The 14054-nt window shown below is 42.0% G+C and overlaps 1 protein-coding gene across 1 annotated transcript in view; it reads left to right on the forward strand.

Annotated features, from left to right (window-relative positions):
- The window catches only part of HYDIN (HYDIN axonemal central pair apparatus protein), a gene marked incomplete at its 5' end in the record, with an annotated part of 266133 nt that overhangs the window by 233893 nt on the left and 18186 nt on the right, over positions 1-14054 (forward strand). The window contains 2 exons of the mRNA XM_084256586.1: positions 9875-10044; positions 11814-12012. Of these exons, the coding sequence (XP_084112712.1) occupies positions 9875-10044; positions 11814-12012 (369 nt within the window). The remainder of the gene's footprint in view (positions 1-9874; positions 10045-11813; positions 12013-14054) is intronic.

Genomic DNA, 14054 nt, shown 5'->3' on the forward strand with positions numbered 1-14054 from the left:
AGCCTCCGCAGCACAAGTTCCATCCCCAGTAGGCCAGGGAGCTACCCACATGGTGCGGCAGACCTCTCCTGTCACGCCCGCTGCTCCCCTCAGCAGTGTATTTCAGTCAGTCTGCCTGTTCTGTTCCCCACTCTGTCTCTGGTGAATCCTCTCATCCCTTCCTCCCCCCCACCCCGCACCTCTGGCTTGTACCTCAGTTCTTGTATGCATAAATAAATAAATCTTAAAAAAGAAGAAAAAACAAGGAATTGTGACATCAGCAGGAATGATAGAGGACCTTCCGTAGTGGATGAGAACACTGCCAAAAAGTGCCAAAATCAACTTTTCAGAACTCTAAAAATTAACCAAAGGCTTTCAACAATTATGGTGTATTTGTTTAAGAAAAATAACTGAATATTCCTAAGAACAGTGAGTTTTGTGGTATTTTAATTTGCGTTTTTCCCACCATGTTCTCCAAAGACCTGCAGCAGCCTTGATAAACCAGTAATTCTATGATCAAAGTAAAAACCATCAGCCTAGCAGCCAGAAAACCCATTCTAAAAGAATTGTCATTATTTTCCATGTCTAAAAGTTGCCTGGGAACCCTCACTAACAGAGTTTGCCTTTTTTGACTTGACTCAGAGCTCCCTCAGTGTAAACACCCTCTTCCTGTGGGGTATTTGTCAAAAACAATAAATGTCCCTTGTTTAACATTGCAGCGGCCTTGTGTGGCTATGATAGTTGGGACAAAGAAGAAGTTAACCAGAAAACTTACAAGTGAAAGAATGAGCTATTCATAGGGACTTTGAAAAGCTCTAATATGTTCCTGAAAATCTATACAGGCATTCACATGTATGGTTGTGTGTACCTCAGGGCTGTGCAATTGCTCAGAAGGATCTAAGCAGACCCCAAGCGCTCCCCACTGACTAACCTTAAGCTCTGTATAGGAAAAAAATGAGAGATGAAGCAGAGTTGGCAATTACCTGGCTGAGAGTTTAAGGAATGCCCTAAAACAAACGCAGAGCCCTTCAGCAAAAGTTGTTGGCTCCAGCAATTTAAGAAAATTTCTGTCTGGGGCGGAGCAACATGGCGGCGAGGAGACGCTGCAAGTAAGATCTCCCATTAAAAAAAGTTAATAGGGAGGAAAAGCGGCAGGTCCCAGTGAGAACTGGGACACGGAAGATAAACGGACGACTCCAGCAAACTGCCCGAAGAAGAAAGTTGCCATAAAAGAGGACGAGAAGGGAGGGAAGCGCAGAACCCTGCTCCCCTCCCCCGCCCACAGAGGCGGCACTCTCCGACCGGCAGAGACGAGGGAAACAACAAACCAAAACGGCCAACAAGAACAAAGGACGCAGCAAGCGGGACTGTGAGTGGAAAGGAACTATTGCAGCCACCACACCCCGTGAACGGGAGCTGAGGCGAACCCTGCAGGATCCGCCGCGGAGGTGAGCTCCAGGCGCCATTAAAGAGCCCCGCCCACCAGGAGGAGACCAGCACCAGCACACAGCCCCGGCCGCCCGGTAAGCTTGCGCGAAAGCGGTGCTCGGATTGCAGCTGCCCAGGGCCCTGCGCCTGCGACCTAGGCTTGCGGGGAGACGGCGGAGGCCCTCCCTGAGTGAGCAGGAACAAGGTGCCCAGGCAGGGGAGCGGGATTCAAAAGGCGCCATTCCCGCGCCACTGATCTGGGCTACAGCCCGCGTCCTGGAACTGAGGGCTTTGGAACTGAGACCCGGGGCACGAAATTAGGGGCGTGGGTTCCCCACGACGGTGGGGCACAAGGCAGACACAGCACCCCAAAGCCGTTGAGGTGTACCCTACCATCCCCGCTCTGCTCCCTGTCCCACGGGGTGGAAAATCAGCTCCCCAAGGGCTCTAGGAGAGATCTCTGGTGCCACCTAGCGACTTGACCCCAGCACAGGCTACTGAAGGAGCTAGTGGCCAGCTGGGGAGTTAGCCCACACCGGGCCCCTTCTGAACAAGTAGTCTGAGCCCACAGGGAGAGCGAGCACCCACAGCCGGGGCAGACCAGGCGCGCAGAAGAGTGTGCCTGAGACCAGAAGCGCAGGGAGTGTGTCCCACATCACCATTTTAGAACAGGGACATTTCTTCAGTAAAGACTACCTGCAGAAGGCTTCCTCAGGAGCCAGAGGTGAGCGGGGGAAGTTCGCCCACGCCAGACCCCCTCTGGCCTGCAGTCCCAGCCCAGAGGGGAGCAGGAACCCACCGCCGGGGCAGACCAGGCGCACAGGGGAGTGTGTCCCCACATCGGCATTTTAGAACAGGGACCTTTCTCCAGTAAAGGCTGCTTGAAACTGACAGATGACTCCTGGAAGAACCAGAGGGGAACAGAGAAGCCCACCCAAGATGCCGGCAAGTCCCAACAACACAGTGTCCCAACGCATACGGCAAATTAGAAAACAGACAGTAGGGAGGAGAAGAACCACACGCAACCTAGCAACTCTCCAGAGAAAAAGCACACCACAAAAAGAAATCCAGCCCCCAGATTGCAACGACAATAACTTGGAAGAATTTCTGAGCCTTCCAGAAAGAGAATTTAAAATTGCCGTGATTAAAAAACTGACAGAAGTCATAAAGGAAAACAATGATAAGGGAAAAATAATCAACGATCAGAAGAATGCAATTGAGTCCCTAGAGAGGGAAAACAAAGGTCAGAAGAAAGAAATTGAGTCCCTAAAGAGGGAAGTAAAAGAAATGCAGGAGATCAAAGAATTAATGGAAGAACTAAAGAATTCTGGGAAAAGCAATGAAAGCAGAATAGATGAAATGGAAGAACGAATAAGTAATCTTGAAGACACAGAAATAAAAAGAACCAAAACAGAGAAGGAAAGAGAAGTACGAAGGAAAAAGAACGAAGAAAGACTTCGGGAACTATCTGACTCCATGAGGAAAGGAAATATAAGAGTTATAGGAATACCAGAAGGAGAGGAGAGAGATGTAGGAACAGAGAAAATATTCAAAGAGATAATTGAAGAGAACTTCCCAAATGTGAAGAAGGAGCTGAAAATTGATATACAAGAAGCAAGAAGAACACCAAACTTCCACGACGAAAGGAAAAATACAGCAAGACACATAATAGTAAAGCTCCCAAGAATCCAGGACAAGGAAAAAATAATGAAGCTGGCAAGAGGGAGGAAACAGATAACATTCAAAGGAAAACCAATCAGGCTGACATCAGACTTCTCCGAAGAAACACTACGGGCAAGGAGAGAGTGGAGGGACATAGTCAACAGACTCCAAGAAAACAGATGCCAACCAAGAATACTCTATCCCGCAAAGCTCTCCTTCCTCTTTGAAGAAAGAATATGGACCTTCCCAGACAAACAGAAACTCCGGAATTTCATTGCAACTAAACCCCCACTCCAAAAAATACTACAAGGAGTCCTAAAGCCAGAACCTCAGAGCGACGAATAACAATGAAAGAAGGCCAAAAAAAAAAAAAAGTTATTAAAAGAATAAATAAATAAAATCAAAGGAAAGACAAACACAATGGCAAATACAGATGTTAACATATCAATATTAACTCTAAATGTAAATGGACTAAACTCTTCAATAAAAAGACACAGAGTTGCAGCCTGGATTAAGAAACAAAACCCAACCTTTTGCTGTCTCCAGGAAACACATTTAGCTACAAAAGATAAAAATAGGCTCAAAGTTAAAGGATGGAAAACAATCCTACAAGCAAATGGACCAAAAAAGAAAGCAGGAACAGCTATACTTATATCAGATAAAACAGATTTCAAACTCAAAAAGATAAAAAGAGACCCCAATGGTCACTACATTATGATCAAGGGGACAATACTTCAAGAAGAAATAACACTCATTAACATATACTCACCAAACGAAGGAGCACCAAAATATATCAGACAACTGTTGTCCTCTCTGAAAACAGACATCAGAGAAAACACATACGTAGTGGGAGACTTCAACACACCACTATCAACAATGGATAGATCAACAAGACAAAAAATAAGTAAAGAAACCAAAGCTCTAAATAAAGACCTAGAGCAATTGGGCTTAACAGACATCTATAGAACACTAAACCCCAAAAAAACGGAGTACACATTTTTCTCAAGCGCACACGGATCATTCTCCAGGATCGATCACATACTGGGGCACAAGACAAACATCAACAGATACACCAAGATTGAAATCATATCAACCATCTTTTCTGACCATGAAGGCATCAAACTAGAAATAAACCATAAAAAGAAGGCAAGGAACTTTCCTACCTCATGGAGATTAAAAACCACACTACTGGAAGACCATTGGACTAATGAGGAGATCAAAGAAGAAATTAAAAAATTTTTTGAATTGAACGACAAGGAGGACACCAATATCCTAAATGTATGGGATGCAGCAAAAGCAGTAATAAGAGGAAAATATATAGCAATAGAAGCTCACATCAAGAAGCAAGAAAGAACGCAAAGAAACAACCTAATCTCGAAGCTCAAAGATCTAGAAAAAGAACAACAAGAAAACCCCAAAACCAGTAGAAGAAAAGAAATAATAAAAACCAAAGCAGAAATAAATGAAATTGAAACTAAAAAAACAATCCAAAAGATCAATGAAACCAAGAGCTGGTTCTTTGAAAAAATCAATAAAATAGACAAACCCCTAGCCAGGCTCACAAAGGAAAAAAGGGAGAAAGTACAAATAAACAGGATCATCAATGAAAGAGGAGAAATCACAACGGACACAGCAGAAATCAAAAGAATAATCAGTAACTACTATGAACAGTTATATGGAAACAAGTTTAACAATCTAGAGGAGATGGACAAATTCCTACAACTCTACAATCACCCAAAGCTAGATAAAGAAGAAATAGAACACCTAAACAGACCAATTACAATTAGCGAAATTGAAATGGTAATCAAAAACCTCCCCAAAAACAAAAGCCCAGGACCTGATGGATTTACAAATGAATTCTACCAAACATTCAGAGACGAATTAGTGCCTATCCTTCACAAACTCTTCCAAAAAATTGAGAAGGAAGGGACAATACCAAACACGTTCTATGAAGCCAACATTACACTAATACCAAAACCGAACAAGGACAACACAAAAAAGGAAAACTACAGGCCAATCTCCCTAATGAACACTGATGCAAAAATCCTCAATAAAATTTTAGCTATCAGAATCCAACAATGTATCCATAAGATAATTCACCACGACCAAGTTGGATTCATTCCAGGGGCACAAGGATGGTTTAACATCCGAAAATCAATCAACGTTATCCAACACATCAACAAAAAGAAATATAAAAACCATATGATAATATCAATAGATGCTGAGAAAGCTTTCGACAAAGTGCAACACCCATTCATGATAAAAGCCCTTGAAGTTCTTGGGATACAAGGAACATACCTCAACATCATAAAGGCCATCTATGACAAGCCAACAGCCAGTATCATTCTCAATGGTGAAAAGCTGAAAGCAATTCCATTAAGATCTGGAACAAGACAAGGATGTCCACTCTCACCATTGCTTTTCAATATAATACTGGAAGTCCTAGCCAGGGCAATAAGACAAGAGAAAGACATCCAAGGAATCCAAATAGGAAAAGAAGAAGTCAAACTATCACTATTTGCAGACGATATGATATTATACATAGAGAACCCCAAAAACTCCACAGAAAAGCTAATTCAACTCATCAATCAGTTCAGTAAAGTGGCAGGATACAAAATCAACACGCAAAAGTCAGTAGCCTTCCTATACACAAACAATAAATCTGAAGAAGAAGAAATCACAAAGACCATCCCTTTTGTTATTGAAACAAAAAAAATCAAATATTTGGGAATAAATCTAACAAAAGAGGTAAAGGACCTATACAAAGAAAACTATAAAACACTGTTAAAAGAAATAGAAGAAGACACAAAGAAATGGAGAGACATCCCCTGCTCATGGATTGGAAGAATAAACATTATTAAAATGGCCATCCTTCCAAAAGCAATATACAGATTCAATGCTATTCCAATCAAAATTTCAATGTCATTCTTCAAAGAAATAGAACAATTATTGATGAAATTCATATGGAATCACAAAAAACCCCGAATAGCCAAAGCTCTCCTGAAAAAAAAAGAAGGGAATGGAGGCATCAGACTCCCAGACTTCAAACTATACTACAAAGCCATAATCATCAAAACTGCATGGTATTGGAACAAGAACAGACATACAGACCAATGGAATCGAATAGAAAATCCAGAAATAAACCCACAGATTTATGGTCAACTAATCTTTGACAAAGGAGCAAAGACTATGCATTGGAGCAAAGAAAGTTTGTTCAATAAATGGTGCTGGGAAAACTGGGTCGCTACATGCAAAAGAATGAAGCTTGACCACCACCTCACACCATACACAAAAATCAACTCAAAATGGATTAAAGAACTAGACATAAGACCTGAAACCATAAAATATATAGAAGGAAATATAGGCGAAACACTACGTGATTTGCACATCAAAGACATCTTTACAGACACATCACCCAAAGCAGTGATAGTGAAGGCAAAGATAAACAGCTGGGACTATATCAAATTAAAGAGCTTTTGCACAGCAAAAGAGACAATAACAAAAACAAAGAGAAACCCCACCAACTGGGAGAACATTTTTGCACCCAACACTAATGATAAAGGACTGATCACAAAAATCTGCAAAGAGCTGATGAGACTCAACAACAACAAAGAAAATAATCCAGTCAAAAAATGGGCAGAAGAGCTTAAAAGAAACTTCTCTGAAGAGGAAATGCAAATGGCCAACAGGCATATGAAAAAATGTTCAACATCACTTGTCATCAGGGAAATGCAAATCAAAACTACCATGAGATACCATCTTACACCAGTGAGAATGGCACATATTAAAAAAACTAGCAACAACAAATGTTGGCGAGGGTGTGGAGAAAAAGGAACTCTTCTGCACTGTTGGTGGGAGTGCAAACTGGTCCAACCACTGTGGAAAGCTGTGTGGAGATTTCTGGACCTACTAAACATAGAGCTTCCATATGACCCAGCAATTCCACTCCTAGGTATTTACCCAAAAGACACAGAAACATCAATTCCAAAGAACACCTGCACCCCTATGTTTATAGCAGCACTGTTTACAATAGCTAAGCTTTGGAAACAACCCAAATGCCCAAAAATAGATGACTGGATCAAGAAGATGTGGTACATATATACCATGGAATATTACTCAGCATTCAAAAAAGATAAACACATGCAATTTGCTGCAACATGGATGGCGCTGGAAGGGATCATGCTCAGCGAAATAAGCCAAAAAGAAAAAGAAAAATACCGGATGGTCTCACTCATAGCAGGAATCTAGAAAACTTAAATAATGGACCAGGAAAATGAATAACTATAAGAAAGTGAAAATCAAAATCAACAAAAAACTATGAACCAGAGACACTTTTAGGGGGGCGGGGGCGGGAGGGGAGGGATTGGGGTCAGAATGGGGGGCTGCAATTGTATGGGGAATATAACAATAAAATTTATAACAAAAAAAAAAAAAAGAAAATTTCTGTCTGTTCATCAGCTGATAACTAAGCTAACTTAGCAGAGACTTTGGTAGCAACACATAAAAAGAATATAAGGTCTACAGAAAAAGTTACTAAACAAACATAGAGTAACACTACCACCAAACTTTAGCCATATTATATTATTTAAAATCTCCAGTTTTCAACATATAGTTATGAGGCATAGAAAGAAACAAAAAAGTTGACTCACACTCAAGGGAGGAAAACAGTTAATATAGAGATGGTCCCCAAGAAAGCCCATATGTCATACATATTAGACAAAGACGAGCTCAAGTATTTAAAATAGATATTCAGAGAACTTTTAGAAAACTTGTAACTAAACGAGATAGGAAAGAGTGAAGAAACATGAACAGCACCTTGGAGTTTGTGGGATGCCATAGAACATACCATTATACCATGATGTGATTCCCCCTTGACAAGAAGAGGAAGGAACAGAAAGAATGTTTGAAGGAATGATAGTCAACATTTTCCCAAAGTTGGTGAAAAACTATTAAAATTTCTTTAAAACTCAATGAACTCCAAGAGACCCACATCTAAACACAATATAAACTCTTGCAAAATACAGAGCGTCTTAAAAGCAGTAGGATTAACAGCTGACTTCTAAGAAACCTCAGAGTGTGACATTTAAGGTGCGGAAAGAAAAGGGCCGTCAACAAAGAATTTTATATTCAGCAAAACTGCCCTTCAAAAGTGAACAAAAGCCGGAACATTCCCAGATGAATGAAAACAGAATTCATCACTAGCAAATTGCCCTATAAGAAACAATGGAGTTCCTCAGACTGAAGAAATGAGGAGACCAGTAACTGCGTAGGTTTCATAAAAAGACAGCACGAGTTATTTTTGTTTGTAATTTTTTCTGTCTGATTTAAAAGACAACTACATAAAACAATAACTATGAATGGGTGTTGATGGACATTAAAGATGAAATTTGCATAACAATAATATAAAGGAAGTAGAAATGAATAGCACTACACAGAAGCAAAGTTTTATTATATATTATTGAAATGATTCACCAAACTACATTATTATAAATTAAGATAGTAATTGTAATCCCCAGGCAGTCACTAAAAAAGAAGTCAAAAAGGAGCCCATCCCCTTCGAGAATTGTCTTTTTCAGAAATTTTCATTACAAAAAGAAAAAGAAGCAAAAGGAAACATCAACTTTAGGTTGATAAATCCTTTTCAAGAAGTCAGCCACAAAGTGCAAAGACTTTCACAACCTTAAATAAGAAAATGTTTTTAAATTTATAGTTACTTATGAAAGCTTGTAACTGTTTTAATGTGCATTCTAAGAATAAATATTGGATATTTTGTTTTAAAGGAATTAATCAACTTACAAAGTTCCCTGCTTGGTTTTTTTTTTTTTAAAGATTGATTGATTGATTGATTGATTGATTTATACAAGCACTGGGTACAGTCAGAAGCGCTGGCGGGTGAGAGGATTCACCAGAGACAGAGTGGGGAGCAGAACAGGCAGACTGACGAAATACACTGCTGAGGGGAGCAGGGGGCACGGCAGGAGAGGTCTGTGTGCCCTCGCTGGCGGCTGGGGATCGAACCAGCACTCCAGAGGCTGCAGGCAGCTTCACAGCCCAGTGCTCAACTGCTGCGCCACCAGGGAGGCCCACAAATTTCCCTGTTTTAAAAAGTTTTTGTAGAGTAAGTTAAGATCATGTTCCAATGAGTACCTGTACCATGTTGTGGTTGAGTCCAGGTCTTGACCCACATTCTTTTCTTTCCACTCTTTCTTCCTTGCCACATTAGCCTTTGTTCTAATTTTTGTCATCTGGTCACAAGATGTTCATCCCACCTGCAACTCTGTGTGCATTCCAGAGTGGAAATTAGCGGGAAGAACCTGAAGGCAAAACCTTTCCCAGCAAGACCTTGCCTCTTTATTTGAGATAGGGCATGCTCTTGTGTCTGTTTACATCCTAATGATCAAAACCATGTCTGATGGTCACCCTTACCTGCAAGGAAGGATGGGAAATCAAGTGTTTCACCTAAGCATGTTGGCAACCGATCAGATTGGTTTTTTCCTACTGATAAGGAAGCTTGGGAAGAGGATGCTGGGTAGAGGTAACAGTCTCTGCTACCACCCTCCTCCTTCAAGCCACATCATTGCTGCAGGAGCAAAGCAAGGTCACAGTAGGGTCTGATTCCTGAGTAGCCCATTGTGCTTTTCTCAAATAGACAAACATCTAACCTGTGAACCAGAATCTCAGTAGATGGATGCCTGGCATCTATAATTATTTTAAGCATGTGGCTGCATCCCTCCCTCATCTGAGAGCTTCGTGGCCCTTTCCTCTGATTTCTAATCATGCTCCACCCGCCATTCCCTCCCCCCAGATCAGCAGTGGTCCAGTCTTCACATGCAGCATCACAGGCTGTGCCGTGAGCCCTGCCATCCATTTCTCCTTTACCAGCTACAACTTTGGGCCCTGCTTCATCTACCAGGCCGGGATGCCTCCATACAAACAAACCCTGGTCATCACCAACAAGGAAGAAACATCCATGAGGTAAGCAGTCTTCCCAGAGCCTCCAGCTGATTTTGTAGCACCTTGGGGTTCTGCAGCCTCCACATAGGTAAAGTCTTGCCAAGACAGAAAAAGGATTATGGGAAGTAGTCAGACAGAGGTGGGTATGAACTCTGAGTCACTCTTCTTCACCACTAATGCTGAACTGGGATAGCCATGAACTACTCTGCTTAAAGTGCGAAGACCAAGGCCAGATGACATAAGATGTTTGGTGGCTTATTTCTCCCCACGTGATGGGGGAACTCGATGTGAAAACTAGAGTTTGGAGACTTAAAAATTGAAGTTCTCAGGGCAAGGCCTTGCAATAAATGGTAGGTCCAGGCTGAGCCTACACCTTCTGATTCAAATCCAGCCTCTTCAGATCATCACTGTATAGAATGTTCTAGTCCAGGATTCTGGGCTGTATTCCTAAAGAAACAGGAACTGAACCTCCAGGGACTGTCCCAGGGACCTGTGTCCACTCAAAGATCTCAAGGTCAGTACTACGCAATAGGCCTGGTGATGGAAATGTTATATATCTGGACTGTCCAGTATGAGGGTGTAGACAGCTTACGTGTCGCTTTTGCAGCTGAGGCACTGGGTTCTTTATTTTGTTTTATTTCATAGCTGTTTGTCCAGTGGCTACCATGTTAGCATTAGCACAGATGTAGGTTTGAATCCCAGCTTTTTTCTCACTAAGTGACCTTGGGCAATTTTTTTAAACTCTCTGTTCCTCAGTCTCCCTGTCTCCAATAAGGGATAGAAATAGTACCTCTCCTATAGGGCTATTAGGTGGGTGAAATTAGTTCATCTAGAGAGAGGACCAAGAACAGTTACTGGAACTTAGTAACAGTAATCATGCCGATTACTGTTACTGCTAATACTGCTGCTGACACTGCTGTTGTCATGGTGATGATGATTCTGGTCGTGGTGGTGGTGGTGATGGTGTTCTTGATTGTTAAATGACAAGAATATCATGTAATTAAATACTGCTTTAAGATCTTACCTGTTTACATTCTTTCTTGCATGATTTAATTTAATCTGAATCTTACTTTGTTTGAAGCATTGACTCCATTTATTGGCTTGACTGGACCCTTCTAATTAATGACCTGTGCGGCAGACAAGGAGAGGTTGTTCTGGAGAGTTCTAGGTGCCTTCTTGTCACAGGATCCTTTTTCTAGTTGAGCAATGAAGGGGGGTGTGGAGAAGAAAAAAGAAAAGGGAGAAGAAAAGGAAAAGGAGCTCCCTTTATGGAATGTTTCCTCTGTGACCTACTTTGCAGCTGCTATAGTCATCATGTCATTTAATCCTTACAACAGCCTGACGAGGTAGCTGTCACTACTGCTGTTTTACAGATAGGGAAACAGAGACACATGGCTGCGTAGTAATACAGCCTGGATCCAAACTCCTCTCTGGCTCCAGCACACACATGCCTCTCCCCAGTGCTTTGCTACCCAGCTACTTCAGGAAGCCCTTCTCTCACTGGCAACCACCAAACCTGCGTGGCACTACAAAGTGAGAAGGGATAATTAGAGTGGGAAGTGCTGGGCAAAGGTTCACAGGTTCACTGTGAACCTGAGCTTGGCTGCCTGGCTCTGCCAGCACTGCAGGGAGTGCCCTGGAGAGTGTGGGACAGCTCGTCCCTGAAGTCCCATCCAGGCCTTAAATTCTGTGACCCGAGGACAGCAGGGCAGGAAATCTAAGGAGACAGAGTTCATTTCTCTGGGTCGGCCTGCTCAGTGCTGACACACCTTCCTCCCGGTTCTTTCCAGCATAGAGTGTTTGTACTCCAGTACACCCTACCTCGAGTTGAACTTCCGCGTTGATGTGATAAAGCCAGGAAAGACTCTGGAGATTCCAATCACCTTTTATCCTCGAGAAAGCATCAATTACCGAGAACTCATCCCCTTTGAAATCAATGGGCTCTCACAGCAAATAGTTGAAATCAAAGGAAGAGGCACTGAAATGAAGGTGAGAGACAGTTGGGAGATTCTTGGGTTTGGTACCCTCTTCTTGCACTTCCCACCCTTTTTCCCTGCCTGGGCCCTCGCCTTCCCTCCTACCTCATATCCTCTGCCTCCAAGCTACCCTCTCAGAGGTCAGCCAGTTTATGGAGGGGCTAATTGTCAAACTCCAGGGGCTCATAGACCCTACCCAGTACCAAACATCTCTGTGCCGGTGGATGCTAGTAATCAGGATACGAAGCCCTGGAGATACATTCTTTGTCTTGATGCTTAAGACTATCAAATGAACATCCCAAGCATGTCGTTTTTCTCCCACATTAGGGCATGGTTTCTTTTAAACATGTTTTTTTTTTCTTTTTAATTTTTTTTTATTATTCTTAATTTTTTTACATCATTGTTCATTTTTAAACAATATTTGCTTACCCCCACCCCCTCAGGTGTAGTCCCCATAAAGTTACCTTCGCCAATGCACCCGTGCACCATCACCTCAGTTCCCTATGCTCCTCCCTCCCTCCCTCTGATCCCTCGTCCTCCTCCTCCCCTGCAGGATGTCTCTGGTTTACAATTGTTTTTGCTATGTTGTGTCTTGTACTGTTATTATTTTTTTACATTGATGTCTTATTTGGTTCCCCTATATTCCTGCTATAAGTGAAACCATCCGATATTTTTCTTTTTCCTTCTGGCTTATTTCTCTGAGCATAATTCCTTCTAGCTCCATCTACATTGCTGCGAATGGCATGAGTTTATCTTTTTGGTCCTGCATCTATTTTTGTGCATTTGGGTTGTTTCCAGGTTTTACCTATTGTAAATAGTGCTGCAATAAACATAAGGGAACAGGTGGTCTTTTGAATCAATGTGTTTATGTTTTTTGGGTAGATCTCTAGGAGTGGAATTGCCAAGTCATATGGTAGCCTCCATTTTTGTAGACTGAGGAACCTCCAGACAGCTTTCCATAGTGGTTGGACCAGTTTGCCCTCCCTTCAACAATGTAGGAGAGTTCCTTTTTCACCACATCCTCACCAACATTTGTTGTTGCTTGTTTTTCTGATATGTACTATCCTTACTGGTGTAAGGTGGTATCTCAATGTGGTTTTTTTTTTTTTTTTAATTTTTTTTTTTTTTAGAGGCATGTTTTATTTATTTATTTGTTTGTTTGTTTGTTTTGTCCATACATGCACTGGGTACAGTCAGAAGCACGGGAGGGTGAGAGAATTCACCAGAGCCAGAGTGGGGAGCAGAGCAGGCAGAAGGACTGAAGTACACTGCTGAGGGGAGCAGCGGGCAGCAGGAGAAGTCTGCGCACCATGTGGGACCCTCCTCCGGTGGCCGGGGAGCAGCCGGGGATCGAACCGGCGCCGCAGAGGTCGCGGGCAGCTTCGCAACCCAGCGCTCAACCGCTGCGCCACCGGGGAGGCCCTCAATGTGGTTTTGATTTGCATTTCACTGATTATAAGGGGTCTTGAACATTTTTTCATATGCCTGTTGGCCATTTGCATTTCCTCTTGGGAGAAATGTCTTTTAAGTTCTTCTGACCATTTCTTGACTGGGTTGTTTATTTTGTTTTTGTTGAGTCGTGTAAGTTCTTTGTATGTCTTTGTGATCAGTCCCTTATCAGTTGAATGGAGTGCAAAGATTTTTTTCCCAATCAGTGGGGTGTCTCTCTGTTTCAGTTAATGTCTCTTTTGCTGTACAGAAGCTTTTCAGTTTGATGTAAGCCCAGGTGTTTATCTTTTCCTTGACTATCTTTGCTTTGAGTGATGAGTCTTTAAAGATGTTATTGTGATGTATGCCTTGTATTATTTTACTTATATTTTCTTCTATTTATTTTATGATTTCAGGTCTTATGCCCATTTCTCATCCATTTTGAGTTGATTTTTGAGAGGTAGTGGTCTAGTTTCATTTTTTTGCACGTGATGGACCAGTTTTCCCAACACCATTTATTTAACAAACTGTTCATGTTCCATTGTATGTTCTTTGCTCTTTTGTCAAAGATCAGTTGTCCATATAAGTGTGGTTTTATTTCTGGGCTCTCTATTTGGTTCTACTGGT

The sequence above is a fragment of the Talpa europaea genome, assembly GCF_964194135.1.
Source record: "Talpa europaea genome assembly, chromosome: 16".
NCBI lineage: Eukaryota > Metazoa > Chordata > Mammalia > Eulipotyphla > Talpidae > Talpa > Talpa europaea.